Source organism: Macaca thibetana, chromosome 10 (assembly GCF_024542745.1).
Source record: "Macaca thibetana thibetana isolate TM-01 chromosome 10, ASM2454274v1, whole genome shotgun sequence".
NCBI lineage: Eukaryota > Metazoa > Chordata > Mammalia > Primates > Cercopithecidae > Macaca > Macaca thibetana.
The window spans coordinates 68,086,172-68,108,167 of NC_065587.1; the positions used below are offsets into that span (position 1 = coordinate 68,086,172).

At 53.9% G+C, this 21,996-nt stretch overlaps 1 protein-coding gene across 1 annotated transcript; it reads right to left on the reverse strand.

Moving 5' to 3' along the window:
- Positions 1-2,912: 2,912 nt before the first annotated feature.
- On the reverse strand, positions 2,913-18,248 carry MYLK2 (myosin light chain kinase 2). The gene is made up of 13 exons (XM_050807100.1): positions 18,117-18,248; positions 17,913-18,012; positions 17,003-17,423; positions 15,823-16,118; positions 13,969-14,074; positions 13,203-13,296; positions 10,839-10,948; positions 10,615-10,756; positions 6,697-6,767; positions 6,444-6,572; positions 5,727-5,879; positions 5,446-5,578; positions 2,913-3,862 (listed from the first exon to the last, which is right to left on the reverse strand). The coding sequence occupies exons 2-13, from the start codon at positions 17,962-17,964 to the stop codon at positions 3,782-3,784; spliced, it is 1,788 nt and encodes a 595-aa protein (XP_050663057.1). The 5' UTR covers positions 17,965-18,012; positions 18,117-18,248; the 3' UTR covers positions 2,913-3,781.
- Between the last annotated feature and the right edge of the window lie 3,748 nt (positions 18,249-21,996).

The following is a 21,996-nucleotide window of genomic DNA, read 5'->3' on the forward strand; positions in this document are numbered from 1 at the left end:
TGGGGCAGCCCTATCACCGGCCAAATCGCTACCCACCACTGTCTGGTTGGGTCCAAGGTGGCCAGTGGAATTCAAGGCCACCGGACCCAGACAGGAAAAGGCAGCGTCACCAGCCCTGATGTAATCCAAACCAGATGTGGCCTTAGTGGCTTCCAGACCCATGGGGGTGGTCACCGTGGGCCTGGCTAAGGCCCTGAGGCAGGAAATGGTCTTGGAGGAAAACTCTCTGGGCTGGGACCAACTGGGAGGAGCACTCCCACTGAGAGTGTTAACCCTTCTTAGCTCACAGAGGGCCCAAGACCCCATTCAGGGGAAGCCCAGGCACAGAGGTGCCTTGCAAGGGAAGAACACAGCATCGGCGTTGAGATGGACACTGAGCAGGAGGGGCCCATGGCCCTGGTGCCTGTGGTGGGCAGAGCAAGCCATGCAAGGGGCAGGGAAGCTCAGCCTGACACCCAGAGAACTGACGCCCTGGGAACCCTTTCTCAGTCCTGGTCCAGCTTGACAGTCCCAAACCAGCTATGGGCTCTCTCCCTCCATCAGGGCAGCTCCTGTGAAAAATCTTTCTTCCTTGTAGCTGCCAGGGATGGGAGCATTCCTGAAAGCAATGGGGCTGGGGCCTAAGCCTGCAGAGAGGCAGACCCAGTTCTCCACAGGGGCTGTGGCTGCAGCTTTGCCCTCAGTGTGCTCCGTGGCCCTCAGTGGGAACAAGGTCTCTCTGAACCCACATTTCCCCATCCATATTATCAAATCTATATTGTCTGCTGCTGGGGACCAGGAGAGGCCCAAAGGAAGCACCTGATGAATCATAAAGAGCTTTCATAAAGAGCTCCTGGGAAGGGGTGGAGCTGGGTTCTGAAATGGCTTCTTGCACGGGACATGTTAATTTGCTGTGTGGCCTTGGTCAAGTCACTTTCCCTCTCTGAACCTGTTTTTTTCACCTGTAAAATATGGTGCATGAGCACCCCATCCCATCTCTCAACTGTCACAATGGCCCTAGGAGTGGCAGAGGAGAAAAGAGCTGAGGTTATCATCTTCATATTACAGAGGGGGAAACTGAGGCATGCACTGGGAGTCAGGAGTCCTGGGTTCTAGTTCCAGCTGTTACTGTCTCTGATGAAGGACCTTCCCCATCTCGGCCTCGGTTTCCCCAGCTGGATCCAGGCCCTGGATCTCCGCTGTGGCTGGACTTCATTTCCTTCCCTCCCCCCACGGCGGTGACTCATCCCTCATCAACACGCTGTGTGGCCGAGGCTCAGCATGGGTGGGGGCCAGTGAGGCCGAGAAAACCACTCAGAGGAAACCACAGGCCTGGCCCAGCTGGCAGGTGGCGGACGGGCAGGGAGGCAGGAATTCATAGCCCTAGGAGCCCTGCCCATAAGCGCACCTCCTACCAAGAGCCCAAGCCAGGTTCCCCAGGCCCCCCACTGCAAGTCAGGCTCAGGCCTCAGAGTCACCCATTCACCACCCCAAGTGATACTGCTGCAACCGGACTCTGAACTCCCCGGCTCAAACAGAGAGGGGATGGTAGTGAGGACCAGTGTTCATGGAGACAGGAGAGGGATGGGATGAACTGTCAAGGTTTCTGTCCAAAGGCAAGCCAAAGGTTTCTCAGGAGGCAGGCAGTGGTGAAGAGAAGGGACTCTGGGCCCAGACCATCTGGGTACAAATCCTGGCTCTGCCACTGACTAGCTATGTGGCCCTGAGCAAGTGGCTGAATCTCTCTGAGGCTTGACTCCCCACTCTGAGAAATGGACACAACACAACACCTCACAGAGTCACCGTGTGCAGCCGATGTGATCCTCAACACAATGTGGTGCCCAGGGCCAGCAGCTGGAGGGTGCTGGATGCGTATTAACTGCTGTCTCTGCTCTTCCTGCTGGAACCTCTCTGTTCCCACAGGCCAGCCCCACTTCTCAGTCATCCTCACAGCCAGAAAGGCTGCACCCTATCAGGGTTCAGCTCTCTTGCCCTCTGGGCTTCCCCCAGATGGAGCCTCCCCTGCCCCGCACTGCTGGCCTGGGGTGAGGTGGCTGTGACCACTGGGAAAAAGCAGAGAACAGTCCTCTCCCCTGAAGCCCTCATTGCAGACCCGTCGCAGGCCTGCTAGACCTGACCTCCACCTGGAGACCAGGCTCTCTGCTTACACCCTGTCCTGGTGAGAGGCAGAGTGAACGCATGGACAGAGCCCTGCTCTGGGAGACGGAAAAGTTCCTCTCAAGCCCCAGTCCCTGACTTGTTGAGTGGCATTCAAGTTCCTTCTCTTCTCTGAGCCTCAGTTTCTTCATTTGTGGAGTAAGGATAAGAACATTATCGTTCCCTGAGCCAAGCACAGCCCTGAGTGCCTTAGCTCAGTCTGACTGATGCTGCAGCCATGGCCCCACCCTATGAGGTAGATCCTAGCGCACTCTCTCTGGCTTAGTTTCTCCCTCTGTAAAACAGGAATAATACCTGCCTCGTAAGAATCACCCGAAGCCAGGAGGCGGAGGTTGCATGCAGTGAACCAAGATCACACCACTGCACTCCAGCCTGGGCAACAGAGTGAGACTCCATCTAAATAAATAAATAAACAAACAAACAAATAAATAAAACCTGCCTCGTAACCTTGCTGTGAGGAGTAAATGAGTTAACACACGCACAGGTGCTTTAAGTAAAGCTGGGCACACAGTAATCACACACCCAGTGTAGGCTGTTGCTGTGACCGCCCTCTCACAGGTGAGGATACTAAGGCACAACATGCAGAAGCCACCTGCCCACATCATATGCTGTGAAGTCTGGCACCTGAGCCTGCATGGACCACCACACTATGAGCTAACGGATGTTGCTAAAGTGTCCGGCACACAGTAGGTGCTCAGTGAACTGTGGTCATCGGCGACCTCACACCACTGCAGGCACACACAGAGGGAAGAAGGCCACATCCAACCTGTACATTTATTTACAAGGCACAAGCTGAGAGCAGGTTGGGGGCTGCCCCATGGCCTTCCTACTTCTCCTGGGCCTGCTGACCCCATCATCTGAGGCCATGGGTGATCCCCGAGATGGGGACCCCCAGTGGTTGGGTTGGGCTGGCTTGGCCCTGAGGCAAGCTCGGGGGTGGTCTCCTGTGTCCCCTGGCTTCTCCCCTCCCCCTCCACCAGGCCTGGGCTGGGCGCCCTCTTTCTCACACAGAGTTCCTGTGTGTTGGTGGTCGCAAGGAAGGTGGGTGGGGGCCAGCCTGGGCCAGATGGTGTGGGCTCGGCCTTATCTGCTGGGAGCGGGGAGGCGGCGGGGGCACAGAGGTCCTCTCTCACAAAGCCTGCTCTGTCTCCCCTGGCAGCTGGGCCTTAGGAATCGGCGTTGCGGCCTTCCTGCCCCGCCAGGAGCCTCCCATCCACAACCATAGAAGCCCTACATGCTGAGACCCCCCAGCCATGGCACCCAGGCTAGGAGCAGGCCCAGGCTGAGGATGCTCCCAGTGGGGAAAAGCAGGGGTCACCACGGCGGCAGTTCAAAGACGGGGAGCTGGGGAGGGAACCGGGAGCGGCTTCAACAGGGGCCTGGCGTCTGGGGTGTGGCCGACTGGCTGGAGCCCTGTCTGGGGAGGCCACACTCCGAGGCGGCTCACATCGGGGAAGCGGTCACTGCGCGGGGGCATGGGGAGCCCCGAGCCTCCCAGCCTGGCACAGCCTTGTCCTGGCGAGCCTGCCCTGGGTATCTGGCTGCCTTCTCTGGCCTCCTGGGCTGTGTGGCCTCAGCCCCGGCCACAGTGTGGCTGCGTCCAGGCCTCAGCTGTGCCCAGGGCTCAGACCCCCAGAGCCATCAGTGCCCCTGAGCTGCTGATCTTCTTGAAGCGGTTGGCAGCGCTGACAGCAATGAAGTTTTTCTAGAGAATAGAAGACAGGGAGTCCCAGTTAACACCAGGGCAGGGGGGCAGCTCCAGGGTGTCTGAGCACCCTCTAAGTCCCCTGCAGTCCAGGAGGGTCACAGGCTAGGGAAGGCGCAGTGCCCAAAACGGCCACAGGAGGCGCCATGACATGGCATTGTCCAGGAGTCCTTCCCTCACTCAATGGATAGGTCAGCCAGACCTGAACCGAGGATGACTCCGCTCCAAACACTCCCATGGCTCCAGTTTTGCTCCAAGTAAAACATAAACCTCTTGCCATAGCTGATGAGTCCCTCCACCTCCTGTCCCCCTCTTCCTCTCTGACTTCATTTCTTACGTCCTTGCTCACTCCACTCCATCCATACTGGCCTCCTACCTGTTCCTCAAACTCACCAACTGCACCTCTGCCTCACGGCCTTTGCACTGGCCCCTCCCTCTGCCTGGAATACTCTTCTCTCAGTATTGGCATGGCTCACCCCTCCCCACCTTCAGGTCTTTGTGTACATGCTTCTCAGTGAGCCCTTCCTGACCCCCCTATTTAGAAGTGCAGGCTGGGCACAGTGGCTCACACCTGTAATCCCAACACTTTGAGAGGCTGAGGCAGGAGGATTGCTTGCCTGAGAACATGGTGAGACCTTATCTCCACAAAAATATCTTTAAAATATTAACTGGACATGGTGGCATGTGTCTGTGGTCCCAGCTACTCAGGAAGCCAAAGGAGAGGATCACTTGAGCCCAGAAGGTCAAGACTGCAGTAAGCCATGATGGCACCACTGTGCTCCAGCTAGTGAGGCAGAGTGAGACCCTGTCTCTAAAAAAATAAAATAAAAAAGTGCAACCTCTCCCCTGGCAGATGGCCCTTATTTTTTTCTAAAACCCTTCTTTAACCCTATTTCCCCAGGGCTCTAGAAAATGCCCCACCTCAGCCGGGCGCAGTGGCTCACACCTGTAATCCCAGCACTTTGGGAGGCCGAGGCGGGCGGATCACAAGGTCAGGAGATCAAGACCAGCCTGGTCAACATGGTGAAACCCTGTTTCCACTAAAAATACAAAAATTAGCCAAGTGTGGTGGTAGGCACCTGTAATCCCAGCTACTTGGGAGGCTGAGGCAGAAGAATTGCTTGAACCCGGGAGGCGGAGGTTGCAGTGGGCCAAGATCATGCCACTGTACTCCAGCCTGGGTGACAGAGTAATACTCCGTATTGAAAGAAAAAAAAAAAAAGACAGAAAATGCCCCACCTCCCACCAAAAGTAAGTCCACAAAGACAGATCTTTGTCTCTTTTGTCCACTCCTATATCCCAATGCCTAGAAGTAGCAGATGCTCAAGAAATATTTGAAAAATGAAGGAAGGAAGCCAGAGCCCCAGATGGGTGGGGCTGAGTGGAAGGCTGGGTGGAGGTCTCCACTCCAGGACAGGAGCCAGTCCAGGGCAAAAACAGAAAAGTAAATCCTGTCTTCCAGACAGGGCCCGGCCTGGTCAACAGAACCTGCCAAGGCAGGGATGGTGGAGGCTGGGATCTGGCGCCAGGAGCTCTTCCCACTCCAGAGTCCTCCCTCCTCCCCACCCCGAATCCAGCGGTACCTTCCAGCGCCTCTTCATGAGGTATTTCTTAAGCAAGATCTGGGACTTAAGGCGTCGGTTACAGCGCTTGGCTTTCTCTGCCAGGTTGTTGAGCCAGGGGTGGGCGAGACACTGGGCTGCGCTCATCCGGGCCCTGGGGGAGAGGCAGCATGGTGAGGGTGGGCTGCATGCTCATGAGGCCCCATGGGCTGAGCTGGCCTCTCTACCCGGCTCCTGCCCTGCCAGCACTCAGACACACTAAGGTTGCACACATACAGTTCAGGTTCTGGGGTGAGCCTCACCTCTGGTCCTTGACGATGAGGTTGGAGACAAAGTCTTTGGCCTCATCTGATACGGCCTCAAAGGTCTCTTCGTCAAAGTACCAGTTGCCAGATAGAACGTTGTTTAGGGTCTCTGTGTCATCATCTCCCAGGAAGGGGGAGAGGCCGCTCAGCCTAGAGGGAGGGCATAGCAGGGGGCAGGGAGGTGAGATTGCAGGTGCTGAGTCACCTTCAGGAGGGTAGGGAACAGGGGCAGATCCTAGGAGGCAGCGCCATGTGCTGAAAAGACCCCCAGCCTCTCGTGGGACAGACCTGGGTTTGAATCTGGCTGGGTGACTTTGGGTAAGTCACCTCCCCTCTCTGAGCCTCACTCTTCTCATCTGTAAAATGGGCATAATCATCCCAGCTTCCCAGGTGACAGTGAAGAGGAGGAATGACGAGTGCAAGGTATGTGGTGAAAACATAGGAAATGTCCACTGGCCCCCTGCCCACCCCAGGTCATCCGAGATCTGCTGTCCAGATGCTATGCCTTTATAGGGACCTTGGTTTTTCCATCTATAAAATGGGTACCATGTTCCCCTTTCCTGTTCTCCCTAGCACCCCCAACCCCAGCAGACCTCTGACTGAGGGACTGGGGAGGTGGGACCACCTTACCAGGACCCCAGGGCCAATCTTGGCCTCAGCCGCTTGCCCCCATGCCCCACCAACCCCATAAACATGACCCGCCTCGGAGCTCACAGCATGTAGGTGATCACCCCCATACTCCACATGTCTGTCTTATCGGAGATTTGGTCATAATTCACCACCTCAGGTGACAGGAACTCTGGGGTCCCAAAGTTCACCTTCAGCTTCTCGTTGGGGTTATACCTGGAGGTGAGACCAAGGGCTCAGAGCACAGCTCCTGACCTGTACCCATGCCCCCTCCACCCCACCCCCGTCCCCTGCCAACCTCAGAGTCTTGTCTTGCCCTCCCCACCCACCCGAGTAGTACCTCCGTGCCAGGCCGAAGTCAATGATCTTCACCAAATGCCCTGTGGTGTTGACACACAGGATGTTCTCTGGCTGAGGAGAAAGGGGGTGGCCTGGGTTGGCCTCTGACCAGCTTACCCTCCCTCTCCCACCAGGCCCATGCAAGCCCCAGGCTCCCTGAGGCAGAGGTCTAAGCTGCCAGAGTGGGCAGCTGCCAGAGACCCTCCAGCCCTGCCTGTTCTGGGCACAGAGAGATCTTGAGGCAAGTCCCCCAAGAGGGGCTTCTGCGAGGCCTTAAAGCACAGGACCTGCCTTGATGGGGTCAGGTGGGATCCCCTCCGTCTAAGGCCAGAAAGAACCACCACATTCTAGCAGTTCTGAGGATGGGGAAACAAGCCTGTGGAGAGGAGGCATGACTGCCTGCTGCTCCCTGCCCCGGGCTGGGGGGCCAGTGCAGGGCCACCACCAGATACATGAAGCTCCAGAGAGGAGAGAAAGAAGATGCCAGCTCAGTTCCGGAGAGCCTTCCTCTCGGGAACATGGGGCTTCACACCACTCCAGGGTTGCCGGAAGATGAGCTACTCTTGTCTCCCCAGTTAGTGATGATGACGAGCTACAAAACGTAAGGCCCGGTCCACTCACGTTCTCACTTTAGCTCCCCAGTCCTTCCCAAAGATCTAGGAGGCACACGCTGTTACCTTGAGATGAAACTGTGACACTGAGATACTATTACCATCCATTCCCATTTGACAGCTGAGAAAGCTGAGGCTCAGGCACAGAAGTGACTAGGTCACAGTTGCCCAGCAAGTAAGCGACAGAGCCAGGAAATGAACGCGGGACTGACTCCAGCACTGGCCTTGTGACGTTCTGATACCACCACTACAGGGCTGGCTCTTCCAGGCCAGGGACCATCTTCTCCTGGCCTCCTGGGTCCCACCCTCAGGGTCTAACAAAGGCACCCAGTAGGGGCTCAGCCAAGGCTCAGGGGAAACCTGTGTCCCATGCACAAGTGAACACACGGATGACGTTACTGTAAGCCCAGTTCCTCTCTACTCTGGGCCTCCGTTTCCTCTTCCTATCACACAAGGACACAGGACTAATCTGAGGTTGCAGGGTATAAACATTTTTAAGTTAACAATGGTTCAAAGGCAGGAGATTTTGCACAAAAACCCTGAATTCCAGCACCTCCTGAAACACCGGAAGCCCTGGCCACATGGGCCACATGCTTTGGAGCAAGTTGCCACTGACAGCCTGAGATGGGACAAACATCCTCCAGCTCTCCCGTGGTCGCCACCCGCCCCGATCCCTCCCATTCAACATGTTTTTGTTATTTGTCTGGGCTCTGTGGGCATTTGACTTAAGTCCCCCAATGAGACACTTTCTGAAGGCACTTTTACAACTGATAGATTAACTCAGAGTAGATACGAATGATTTTAATAGCTTGGCCTGGTGTCCCACAAAACAGGAAAGAAAAGAAGGTTCCCAGGGTACAAGCACTTGGGGAAATGAAGCAGACTCAAATCTCCTTTCAGAGATTCTCCGTCTACACATAGAAGGCCCTCAGAAGCCCTGCAGCCAAGAGACCCAGGACATGGCCTGTGGGCTGGAGTGCACTCAACCTACTTGACTGTGAAACACTTTTTTGATGAAAAACGTATAGTTATCCCGAAAAAAAAAAAAAAAAAAAAAAAAACACGTTTTAGATATAGAGGCTCACGACTGAGCTTCTTCCCAGAGCACTGCATTTTAATTGGGGGACCCTATTCTACCCCAAAGAAATTAGCCTTCACAAGCGAAAGGCAGGCTTCCAATGTCATCATGCAGGCACTAACTGCCCCCAGCTCAGCGAAGGGACCACCATCTGTTCAGTAACTCAGGACTCACCCTTGATCCTTTCTTTTCCTAACCCTCACACATGCAAACCCTCAGCACATCAGATTGGCTCTATGTCCAAAATGTATCCTCCATGTGGCCCCTTTCCCTCCCCTCCCCAATTGACACTCTGGCTCAAGCCCCCAGCATCTCTCTCCTGGCTTACGTACTCTATCAGCATCTAAATTCTCTGCATCCACTCTGGCCCCACTGAAACCCACATCCTCACTCTGTTTGTGTCCTCCTCTGTCAGTGGCAGTGATACTAACACGCCTAACCCAGGGAACTGTTGGGAAGATGGCACCCTCACTCAGACAGCATCAGGCACAGAGCAAAACTGAGACAGGTGTTAGAGGCAGCAACAGCATCTCCCTGTCTGCTTCAGAGCTGTGCCGACTTCAATTTCACCCAGTGCGATTCCTCATTACTCTTGTGTATTTTCTCATACACTTTTCATTGCTTAAAGTGACCTATTTAGTTAGTCATTGTTTTATGAATGTCTGTTTCCCCTGGTGGCTCCATGAGACAGGGACCATTTCCTTCATAGTCCCTATGCCTAGCACCAGGCCTTCCAGGAGCAGGTACCCAGCACGTGCTTAACGAATGAATTAAAGAAAATACCCAGCCTGTGCTTATGGAATGAATGAATGAAACTACCATCCACTTTGCTGATGGGTGTTCACATGCCTCCACATTAAGATTCCACGTCCTGCCACTTAACCCACAGCATTAATACCTGCCATCAGGACTGCCAACCCCCTGCACTCCTGCTGCCCTTGCCTGCTCCACACCGAGCTCTGGACAGCTACTGACAACTGACTGGAGTTGCTGCAATGTATAAAACCTATCTGCGGCCAGGCACGGTGGCTCACACCTGTAATCCCAGCACTTTGGGAGGCCGAGGCAGGCAGATCGTCAGGAGTTCGAGACCAGCCTGGCCAACCTGGTGAAACCCTGTCTCTACTAAAAATACAAAACTTAGCCAGGTGTGGTGGCACGCGCCTGTAATCCCAGCTACGTGGGAGGCTGAGGCAAAAGAATTGCTTGAGCCCAGAAGACAGAGGTTGCAGTGAGCCAAGATCACACCACTGCACTCCAGCCTGGCCCACAGACCAAGACTCTGTCTCAGAACCAAAAGCCTATCTGCTCTTCCTGACCTACTATGTGCATGGTACTGAGCAAGGTCAGAACAGGGATATCAGGCTGGGCACAGTGGCTCACGCCCGTAATCCTAGCACTTTCAGAGGCTGAGGTGGGTAGATCACTTGAGGTCTGGAGTTCGAGATCAGTCCGGCCAACATGGTGAAACCCTGTCTCTACTAAAAATACAAAAATTAGCCTGGTGTGGTGGCAGGTGCCTGTAATCCTAGCTACTTGGGAGGCTGAGGCAGGAGAATCGCTTGAACCCAGGAGGTGGAGGTTGCAGTGAGCCAAGATCATGCCACTGCACTCCAGCCTGGGCAAGAGAGTGAGACTCCATCTCAAAAAAAAAGAAGAGGGATATCAATATTCTTTCATGAAACATTTTTGTTAGCCCCTACCTCATGCACATTGCTGCACTGACGCTATACTTATTTGAGAGCTCTAAGAATGCAGGAATTTTTATGTTTTGTTCACCACAGGATCTTCACCACCTAGAGCATTGCCTGGCATAAAGTAAGCCTTCAAGAAATATTTGTTGATTTTGAATAAATGATCAGACACTCATAGTACCTGTCATCGGCCAACGCTGAGGCAGGTGCTATTGCAACACTTACTAGTCACTTGTCTGTGTGACACATTGAGCTTGGGGCTCACAGGACTGCAAAACGCCCTTTCAACAAATACTTAGTACTAGACTAGAAGTTCCATGAAAGCTGGTGCCATGTCTTCCCCCCCCCCTCTTTGCTGTGTCCCTGGCTCCTGGCATTGGTAAGTATTCCATAAACCCTTTCTGAATCTATGAAGGGAAGGATGGATGAAGGAAGAGAAGGAGGGATGGGAGGGCAGAGGGATGGCTGGTGACAGCACTGATCTCAGGGGGTTGGATGCTGCCCCTGACCCTTCCCAGGAGGCCCCAGTCCAGTACCTTGAGGTCCAGATGCAAAACCCTCATCTTGTGCATGAAGAGGATCCCGTCACAAATCTGCCTGACAAACACCATGGTGTCCACCTCGGTCAGATGGTAGTCCTCATCCACAATCCTCTCGAAGAGCTCTCCGCCCTCGATGCTGTGTGCAGAGACCCCTCCACAGCTTGCTCCATGCCAGCTGGTACCCTCACCCAGCCCCTACCCCAACTTCAGGCACTCACTACTCCATGAACAGGACGATCTCATGCGGAGTCTCGATGGCTGCGTACAGCTGGATCAGATTGCGGTGGTTCAGCTGGTTCATGACCTCGATCTCCAGCAACACCATTTCCTGGGGACCAGGGAAGTCAAGGGTACCAGTTGGACACCATCACTCCCTGCCACCCACCCTCCATACCCACACCCTTGACCAGGCCTGCTAGCCTTGCCCGGATCACTGTTCAGCCTCGTCCTTGCCTCTCTTCTCTCCCCCAGCCCCACATCTGCGGTCCTCACCACTCCAAGTCATGCCTGCTGAGACATCTTCCTTCTGCCGGCTCTTCTCCTGAGTACTGGCATGCCAAGGGCTCCATCCTCCCCCCTCACCGCTTCCCTCTCTCTGCTCTCTCCCTGGGCATCTGCATCAAGTCTCATGACTTTACATTTTATCCAAAGTCATCAATTTCCAAATACATACCTCAACCTCTGAGCACGCCATTGAATTCTAGACTCCAATATCTCTGTCTACTTACCTTCGTTGTCTAATAGACATCTCAAATCTATCATGTCCAAAATTAGACCCTAGACATCGTCCCTTCCCCACAATTGAGTTGCTCTTGGCTTGCCTGGCAGCAAAAGTACTCCCACGCTTCGCCCAAGGGTGCAGGACAAAAAGTTATGAGCCATCCTAAGTTCTTCCCTTACTCTCACACCCTCACACCCCACCTCCAACCCAACTCTTCAACATCGTCTACCTTCAAGCTAGATTATACATCCAGTCATTCTCACCTCCTCCACCACTGCCTTCCTAGTTTAAGACACCATTATTTGTCACTTTCAGAAAGTCGTAAGCCAGCTGTCACATCGGTAGGCTGATATATCAGCTATAATAGGAATACTTACACCATGGGAAATGGCAAATGCTGTAAATTGGGCCTCTCTCCACACCTGCCCTACCCAGATTCAATGGTTAAACACTAACCCTTGTTTCACTGGCGGAATGGCTCCCCTTCTGCCTTTACCCACTCCTTCATTCAGGTCTCACCTCGCATACCTCTTTCTCAGAGAGGACCGATCTCACCTCCCTATGTAAAAGGGCCCTCATCAGCCCCGTACCCCCTCTACCCTACCTGGCTTTATTTTCCCTCCTAGCGCTTCTCAGCACCTGATGCCAGGCCTTTTTTTCTTTTCTCCCTTTTTTTTTTTTTTTTTTTTGCTTTATGTTTTAATTGTCTCTCCCTCCACTCTAACATGTCAGCCCATGAGGGCGGGGGTGTTTTTATTTCACTGGCATTTCCCCAGCCCCTGACCCAGTAGATGGCAGAGGAAAAGTGCTCAATAGTTAACAACTGATAACTGACTCCAGTTAATTGAGCCGCAGGTAGGTGCTGAGCATCTACGCTGAGCCAGAGCCTATGATAGAGGCCTGGGACCCAGGAGTCAATAATACAGATCCAGGCCCTGTGAGTGGAAGAGACAAAGAAGGACATTATCACATAGAAAATGCACTCCTTCCAGTGTGCTTAGAGCCATGATGGGGACCCAGGGCTAGAGCGACTAGAGCTGCTTCTCATGCTCTCGCTGGGAGCAGGCCTGTGCCCACACTGCGGTTTCTGTCTGGGATGCCTAGACCCTCACTCCCCGGCACCTCCTGCTATCTCTGGCCCTCAAGCCTTTCCTCCCGTAGTCCCCTCTGCCTGAAACTCTGCCCCTGCCTTCTCTACTGGAACGTCTCCTCATTCCTCAAAGCCCTCACTCAAAAGTCAGTTGGTCCAGGAAGTTTCCCTGACCCCTCAGCCTGAGCCAGAAGCTCTCTTGAACCCTCACATGCTACCCCCAGTTTCCCTGAGTGACAGCTCTGGTCATACCAGGTTGCTATTACCTCCTCACATAGCAGACTCCCTCACTCTACCTGCCTGCATTCTTTCATTCCTTGAACAAATGCTGCTCGTGGCCTCCTCTGAACCTAGCCCAGGCTGTGGGTGCTAGAGGCAAAGCTCTAGACCAGGCTTGTTTACCTTGGCATCAGTTTCCTGAGGGTGGGGACCACACCCACTTCACTCCAGGACCCCGAGTGCCCAGCACAGGGCCTGGCCCAGAGCCCACACTCATCAGTGTTTGTTGAATTGAACCAGAGGGCATGAATATCCCATGCCTAAAAGGGGAAGTCCATAGATAAGTTCAGTAACTGAAGTATCTGGTTATGGATAGGGTCCTCAGGCCCCTCCTGCAGGGCTGTCCGTCCATCTATCTGTGTAGTATTTTCACTGCAACAAACTCCCATAACAGGCCCCGGGTTCAGCAGCACCGGTGGAGGGAGGCGAGAGGTGCCCACTCCAAGGATCCCCTCCCCATCCTGGGCAGATACCACTCCCCCACCTCACTACCTTGTCTTTGGGAGTCTGTTTCTTGATGACCTTGGCTGCCAGCTTGAGGCCTGTGGCTTTCTCCTTGCAGGTACAGACTGCCCCAAACTTGCCACTGGAAAGAGAAGAGGCTGTAAGGGGACCCCAGAGCCCACCGGGGTCAGTGGCATCCTTTGCTCTGTTCCTAACTTGGTCCCAGACCCAGTGGTGCCTCTGGATCCCCTTTGGTGAGACGGGAGCACTCACCCCAGCCAGCCCTGACTCCCTCCTGAAGCTGTGATCTGTTCTGCCAGGACAATGGCTGAAGCAGGTTCTTTGAACCACACAAACCACGTGCACAGGAAGGGCAGGCATGTAGGGAGGATGGCCCTGGGATGCGACCCTTAGAGGTTTAGGGCAGGCAGGCCCTGGGCCCTGGGGGAGGGCACCTTCAGGCAGAGGGAGGATCTGCAGAGGTACAAGACTGAGTCAGGGCTTTTTACAAAGCAGGAATCACCATGAGGGGGTCAGTGTGGTGCCTGGAGCTGAGACAGACAGGAAAATGTTGTGTATTTCCTACGGAAGCACTGAATGGCTGACGGTGTGTCTGAGTAAGTGACAGCAACACTGAGTGCACATCAGCATGTGACAGCTGCACACAGTGTGTGTCCCACACAGAGGTGAACGTGTCCACGTGGCCATGTCTAAGCGGGGTGCGTGTCTGGGCCTTGCACAGGGGAAATGTGAAGCCACAGGAGCCTGGCGCGCTCTCTGTCCATGAGTGCCCAGCTGGGGTCCCAGATCTCACCCTCCGAGCGCCTCCTTGGAGTTCATACTGAATTCACTGCTGACATTTCCGGTCCTCAGCTCCACCATGCGGTGAGGGAAGGGGGCCGGGGGTGGCGGGCAATCATCTGGGGGACAGATCACAGCCCTCATGGTCCGTGCCAGGGGCTGCTGAGGATTCCCCTTGGCACCACCCCCTCCTGCTGGCCTGGGCCCCATCCGGGGAAGTTAAGCTCACCAAGTGATACCTGGGAGACACCTGGCTCCAGGATAGGGGCTATGAGGCCCAGTTTCCAACGTCAGTTCTGCCACCAACACAACACCCCTATCAGAGAGGACCCAGTTTCTCCTGGCAGAACAAGCGGGATGGGAGCTTGGCTTTTCTGAACCCTCTGCACTATAAGGCACGAGGACTCCATCCCGAGCTATCTGCATTTCCACCAAAAACAATCAAACACAGCAGCTATAAAGCGGAATGCCGGGCAGTGGGGTTGCTATGTCTGAATGATGGGGTAGGTGGTGGGATCTGCCCACCCGCCATTCTAGTAACACCATAAGCTGGCCAGACCGCCTATGGCGCGGCGGGACCAGGGACTGGGCTGTTTGGTGGGGAGAGGTCGCCACCTAGCGGCAAGTGTGGTTTACCGCTCGCCCTGAAGGCTGGCAGGGCGGCAGGCTGTCCTCGGGAAATGAAACCTCTTTATAAATAGCAAGAGGCGGCAGGGAAGCCGGGCTGGTGATAAATCAGACGGCCTTTGGAGGTGGTTCAGATCCCGTCACCCTAGGATGCAATTTCGGGGCGGGGCGGAGGTCTCTGCGGCTGCTAGGGGCGGAGGCAGGGCTCCTGGCTGCCGCCCAGCCGCCAGGTCCTCCCACCCTGTCTGGGTGGCACGGTGCCGCTCACCAGTCAGGCTGGCGGGTCTCCCAGGGCACTTCAGTCTGGAGGCAGGGGGGCATCAGGACACTCTGGGCTCTCCTGACCCCATCTCACCCCACCCCCAGCCCTGCCGCACCCCTGCCCAGGCCCTTTCCCTATTCACCTGCTGGCCAAGCTCACTCACGCTCAGTGCTCTCTGCGGCCCACGAACAAGCCACGGGCTGCTTGTTTAATCATCAATGAAGGCCACTCCACAGTACTGCCCCACTGCACATGCCCAGCTTCCTTGGTCACTGCTCCCACACACAGGCACCTGTGCTCCTCAACTCATGAGCCCTCTATAGCTCCCATGACCCCACCCCACTATGCAGTTTAGCTACTAAGCCTGGCATTTGAGCCCTTCTACAGATTGACTCCAAATTCCATAGACCAGAAAGTTTATGTTGCTCCAATAATCTGCCTGATTTTTCTTTTTTTAAACCCCATTTTAGTCAAAGTAGAAAAAAGTCAAAAGTGGGTTCTGGAGTCTGGGTGGACTGACAGGTTCAAATCTTGTCTTCACTGGATATTTCTGGGAACTTCATTTTCCCTTTTCTGAGCCTTCCTTTCCCCACCTATCAAAAGGGAATACCAAATTTAAGAGTAAAAATAAATTTTAAAAAATAAGATTGAAAAAAGCCAGGCATGGTTGTACACGCCTGTAGTCCCGGCTACTCGGTAGGCCGAGACAGGAGGATCACTTGAGGCTGAGAGTTTGAAGCCAGCCTGGGCAACATAGCAAGATCCTGTTTTTTAAAACAAATGAATGAATAAGTATTCATTAAAAAGGGAATACTTTCTGGAGTTGTGTGACCCTTAGATGAATGGGCCTGGGTAAGGCATGGCTCAGGGCAGTTCAGACCGCCGAACAGGAGACTTGGGACTGACAGCCCCCTTCCCTCCCCATGGCCCCAGGACAGCCCCAGCCCCCACCTGCCCCCAAATCTGGAAGCAACCTACCCAAAATCTGGAAGCAGTCCTCCTCCCTGGCTGTGAGACAGAGGGCCTGCCCCACCTCGGATTTCTCTGAGGGAACAGCCTGGAACTCGATCCCTCTTGAGGTGTCCCCTTGCACCTCAGCCTGGCCAGCCTGGCCTGGGGTTTTCTCTCCCACTTCCTTCTGGCTCTCTGCCAGGATGCTCTTTCCTTCTGCCTTGGCTGGCCTGGGATCCGTGGGGCCGTGGGTCATGGGCACCCCTTCAAAGGTGAGCTCTGATGCCTCACTTAGGGGCTTCTTGGCCAGCAGCTTCTCAGAACTAGAAGGTGAGAACACAGAGGTGAAGCCCTCAGCGGCCACAGCCTGTGGCCTCAGGCAAGTCTCAATGCAATCTGCAGAGCTAATCCAACCCCATCCCAAATGCGTGGTGTAATACAGCTAAATTCACTTGGCACAAAATCAAGGGATGTTCATGACTGTGGTCATTATCTTGACTACCAATGTACTAATAAATCATTAATAACTATTAATAGGGTTGTTGATATGGTTAATCATCATGTGGATACAACTAGGGAGTTATGTAGCTCTTGATTCATAAAATCTGTTGTGATATAATTAATACATAATTACCAAATTGATATGGTGTTATTATTGTGGCTTACAATATATCATTAATGACCTCATTAGCATTCAGGTAAGTATAACTGATTGTATCACAGATGTGCTATATTATGGTTATGAAAATACTGTCAGTGATCCTCCTATCTGGTTATTAGTCATCTTTTCATATCTTACCAATAATTATATTAAGAAGAACAGGAAAATGCTGGATGTCCTAGGAAACACACAGCCTTTTGCCTGACACCTTTAGCCTTTCTGCCTGACATCTCAATCCTGCCCTTGGCTAGACCCAAGCCCATGGAGTAAGGGGAACTCTGGACCCCAGAAGCCTAGAGAAGATATGTTCAATCTAGACGGTCTTTGAGGGTCTTATTCCAGCCTTCTACGAATTATGGCAAGGTTCTGGTTTCTGCAGGGGACAAGGTGGTAGATGCAATGCGCAGGACAGAGGAAATTGAATGTCAGAACTATCATTCCCAGCACCGAATGTGATGACGACCATGACTAAGACAAGGGAATTAAGCAGGAACCCTAGGGTAGGAGCCACAGGACCCCTCCCCACTCCCAGGAGGGGATATTCACCTGGAGATGATGGCGGGACAGCTGGGGCTATGCAGAAAGGCGGGTGAGCCCCTCCTGGCTGCTGCTTGGCCCTCTGCTGCCTTCTTGCCCACCCTGGGCTCTCCAGGATCCTGGCTGCCTGAGGCTCCCTCTTCAGCCTTGGGCTTCTTGACACTGGTCTCTGGCGTAGCAGTCTGCTGGGGCAGGGCTGCCGGGGGCCCAGCACTGCCCTCCGCAGGCCCCCCGCCCCTGTCACCCTCTCCCTCGGGGCCTTGGCTGCTAGTTGAGGGTTGGGCCAGGGTACCATCCCCTTTCTCTGGGGCAGGGGCTTTGGCATCTTTCTTCAGGGTGGGTGGATCGGGAGTTTTCTTTGGGTCTGGAGGGCCAGGGTCTTTCCCTGTACCCAGGGGTCCTTCACCTGCAGGACCTTTAGGTGCCTTGTCTGCAAAGGAGGTGAGATACCCATCAGGATCCACCCTCCTTTCCCTCCCTCCCCACCCAGGCTGGGCAGAGACCAGCTCTGGGCCCAGGTTCCCACCCAGGCAACAACTTGCAAATGCTTGTCCCACTGAGTCCCTGGGGCCACTTGATGGCCCCTAGAGATGAGCTGCTGCGACCTTGGAGGGCCTCTGTGGGAGGCTTCCGGCCCTTTGGGTGGGCCTTGGTAGCCCCCATCATCCTTGCCCTGACTGTTTAGGCGCATCCCCAGTAGCCATCCCTGGTGGCTTCACATTTTCCTGGTCTCTCCAGTAAGGGCTTCATACAGGCCCTGGACCCAGCCCAACCCTAGCCAGAGATTCCTCTGTTTCTGGATCCCCCATGCACCATGCAAAGGCTGGGGCACAGAACTCCCACTGAGGAACCTGCCCAGCCCTGGATTCAAAACCCCCTTCCCAAGCTCCTCCCTCCATCTCCTGCCCCAGCTTGGCACCTGTTGACGGGTTCTGAATTCCCAGCTCAACTGCTCCATTTTCTGTCGCCATGAGGTAGGGAGGCGTGTGCTGCTGCTTGTCTAACTCAAGTCTTTCTAGCTGCAGAAACAAGAGCGGGGTGTGTCAGGCTGTCCAATTTCCCCTCTCGTCTGGCTGCAGTGAGACAGGAAACCGAGGCCTGCTAACTGAGGGGAGAGAGGTACCTGGAGTAGAGAGGGGCAACCTGGTGGCCGTCTGTCTCCCAGCGGCTGCTCAGGAGCAGTCCTGGGCAGTTGTAAGGGATTGGGCCTGGTGGGCAGAGGCGGAGGCAGGGGTGTGGGCAGTGGAGGCGGGGACGGAGGAGAGGATCTCTTACACCAGGGGCCATGCAGCTAGGACTGCCACCACCTGTCACTCTTGGCCCCCGTTCAGAGGACACGGCATTCTTCCCATGGCCCGACTGGGGGGAGAATGATGTTGGAACAAGCGAGAAGAGAAAAGGGAGGGGTATCTGGGGTGCTGGGGGAGCAGCCCTTTCCCCAGGCCTTGCTCAGTATCCCTGACTTGGACAGGATCAGAGGGGGCCTGGAAGAAGGGGAGTACTCAGGTAGGCCTGAAGGGCAAGAGTGTCCCCAGGCTGAGCCCTGGCCTCCCACCTGTGTGCTACATCTCCTGGGGCTCCCCAGAACCTGGCTAGAGCCACGAAGTCCCAGGGATGATCTCCCTGACCCTAGTGCCCAGCTCTGTGCCCCGACATCTGGACCTGCTTGGATCATCTTTGGGTAAGAAATTGTCTCAGGGGCACTTGCTCAACATGTCCCTAGGCCTAGAAGCTGTTTCTTTTGAAACTGTCCTTTTCTTGGGCTCCTGAGTAGCCATGGGAGATGGAGAGTGCTCTGTGCCCCTCCCCCGAGCTCATCCAGTTCTCACCCATGACCCACATGGAAGAACGGGGCTGGCAGAGAGTCTTTTCAAGGATCCTCCACTAAAGTGTTCAAGATGGGATGGGGACAGCTCTGATCCAAGGAGCCTTCCATCACCCAGAGCCTTTCTCAAAGGGGGCCCTTGAGAACTGGCCAGACCTGGGTGCATTAGAAGTAGCTCTAGAGGCCCGATGCAGTGGTTCACACCTGTAATCCCAACACTTTGGGAAGCTGAGGCAGGAGGATCACTCAAGGCCAGGAGTTGGAGACTGGCCTGGGCAACATAACGAGACCTCGTCTTTATACTTTAAAAAGTAAAATAAAATGAAGTAGCTGTAGAGTGGTTATCCAGGTGCAGGTCCCGACTACAGCAAACCAGTCACTTCACTCCATGGCCTCGGCTCCTCTATCAAATGGGAAGCCAATGGAAAAACGCTGGATGAGAGAAAGGAGGGAGAATGCAGCCCCCCTAAGCAGTGGGGAAATAGGGACCTATAAAAAAAGATTGAGGAAGCTGTTAATGAACTGACAAAAAGCGACCACCAAAGTGGGGGGAATAAAAAAAGCAAGGTGCAAAGTAGCATGTAGAGTGTGCTATTGTTTGTGCAAAAAAAAAAGGGGGGGGATGAATAATATATAATATTTCACTTTATACACATAAGAATTTATTTGGTAGGATAAGCAAGGAACTGGGGCCCAAGGGTGGGAGGGAGACATCACTGTATATACTTTTCTTTTTGAACCATGAACTGTGTGAACAGGTTACTATTCAAAATGAGTGGGTTGTTTTGTTTTGTGAGCTAATGTCAAGGGTTTTTGGTATAAGCTGGTAAAAACCATAGTTGGAGCTCCTTCCCCAGTCTTGACTACTTCTGCTCTGCCTGGCCCTCCTCTCCAGGCCCAGTCCTCCTCTTCTCCATTTCTCTTCTTTAAGGTCCAGTTAACAATCTGCCTCTTCCAGGAAGCAAAAGTAACAGCTGATGCCTATACAGCACTGACCACGTGCCTGGCCTTGCTCTGCATGCTCATGTTGATCCACCCAAGTGGTCTTCAGAAGAACCCAGTGTGGTAGGTACTAGAGAGATGGGGAAACTAAGGCATGGAGAGGTTATGTAATTTACTCAAAGTCACACAGCTTGGAAGGGGCTGAACTGAGCTCTGCACCCAGGTCCCCTGCAGAAAGGGAGCTCTCACGTGCTGAGCACCTGTCATTCGTTTTAGCCATCTTGCCTTTAAGCATCATCTTGATGATAACTCTGTGGGGAGCGCTCATCCCATTTTCTGGATGAGGACGAGGAGAGTTAAAGGAATCAGCAAGGACGGGAGTTGAGCTTGGAATGTCATTCTTCAAAAACTCCAAAGTCCTCTTCCTTTCCTAAAACGTCCCAGCCTGTGCCTCGACCCCTTCTCCCTGCTGAGTAATCCCTTTGTGGATCTTGCAGCATTCAAAAGGTGGAAATGTTTCCTATCCATGCCGATCATCAGAACCTCCGGGCCCTCTATCTGGCCCAGAGCATGTTCTTGTTTAATTTGGAATGTTGGGTCCCCTGCTTCTGGCCTCCCCGCAGTGCCCCAGCTGATCCCACCATTGGTTGACACTGTCTGGAAGCCCCCTCAAGGCCAGTGGCTAAACACATCCCCAGCACAGAGTGGACTTGCCCGTAAGTGTCTGATGAGTAAATAACTGATTGACCAGAAAGCTCTAGACTGGTGTTTGTGGAGTTACTTCCCTATGCTGGACCTTGCTGGCGTCTCCTTGTTATTATTGTGGTTATCAATTCCAGTCATTTATTGAGTGCCCACCAAGGGCCAGGCCTGACCATGCCAAAGATCCAGCTCCCTGGATCCTCAGAAGGGACTGTAGGGGCCAAGTGTTAGACCATTTAAAGGTGTGGAAACTGATGCTCAGACAGGGAAGTGGCTTGTCCCCACAGTCACTCAGCTAGTGAGTGGCTTAAAATTCAAATCCAGAACCACCTCCCGATGACACCAAAATCCAGGCTGGGACAACTTCAGGGGCATTAGTGCTACTTTTGTTATAATTATTATTCTCGAATAATAACTCTTATTGAATTCTTCCTAAAATGGACCAGGCACTGGAGTAAGCAGCTTCATGAGTATCCTTCCGTCAATTCTTACAACTCCCTACCATGCAGTGATTAGGAGATCTGTCAATGAAGCACTGCGACCAGTAACTGTGAGCTTGGAACAATGCCTTCACTTGTTTCCTCATCCTTAAGGAGAGCACCTGCCTCCCAGGAGGTAGACAAAGCATTAGAACAGAGTGTGTGAGCATAGCGAGTGCTGTATAAATGTCAGCTCTTTCATCCCCATTTCACAGAAGTGATGGGAAAACTGAGTCACAGGACAAAGTCACAGAGTTGGGATTGGACCCATCTAACCCAAGGCTCTGCTCATAACCGCTCTGCCCCATTGCCTTCCTCTCACAGTATGGCTGGGAGCATTTAGCCAGCACACATGTAAAGAGTGCCCAATGGCACAGGACCTACAGCACTGTGGGGGCCCGATAATGTTGTGGACACCCCAGGTAGAGGGTTCAACTGTTCCCGCCAGCTCCCCTGCAGTGCCTCCCACTGGGATGAGAGTCTGGCCTGGTTCCGAATCTACGGAATTGCCTGCTCCAACCAGCTGCTCCCTGGGAGTCCCCAAGTTTCTCAGCACTCCCTTGGAGGCACAGGGGTGGGGCATGGGGAAACTTCCTCCACCACCTAGGGGCTGCCAGAGCCCCTGCCCACCCTTAAGAAGGGGCTTCCCCACCCTGCACCAGCTGTGCAGACACCCTCTCTGCCTCTACACGGGCAAGACAGGAAGTGGGGCAATGCCAAGACCAATTAAACCCGCCAGGGGAATTAAGGTCAGCAGGATGCAATTATGCCTGTTGGATTTAACAAGGCCAGAGGGAAGGTTTCTCCAGCCAGAGTTCACGGCTCCTTAGGCCTCTTGCCCTGCGTAGCTCTGCCTTCCAGGAGCCTAGGCTTCTAGGCTCACCTAGCTCTGGAAGAATGTGTTGGGAGTGAAGGGGTTAACTCCACCCTGGCGCTGCTTCCTTGGCTCTGGAAAGGAAATCAGTCCAGCCAAGAGGCTTTAAAAGGACCTGTTCAGAGAAGACATGCCCAGTCTGACCCTCTCCCTGCTCAGCTGTGATGGAAAATCCAAAGAG

Coding starts and splice junctions, on each gene's coding strand:
- MYLK2 (XM_050807100.1), bottom strand. CDS start 17,964: ATGGCGACAGAAAATGGAGCAGTTGAGCTGGGAATTCAGAACCCGTCA. Junction 16,119..17,002: donor TGTCCCGCCATCATCTCCAG/GTGAATATCCCC, acceptor CTCACCTTCTAG/TTCTGAGAAGCTGCTGGCCA. Junction 10,757..10,838: donor ATCGTCCTGTTCATGGAGTA/GTGAGTGCCTGA, acceptor CTCTGCACACAG/CATCGAGGGCGGAGAGCTCT.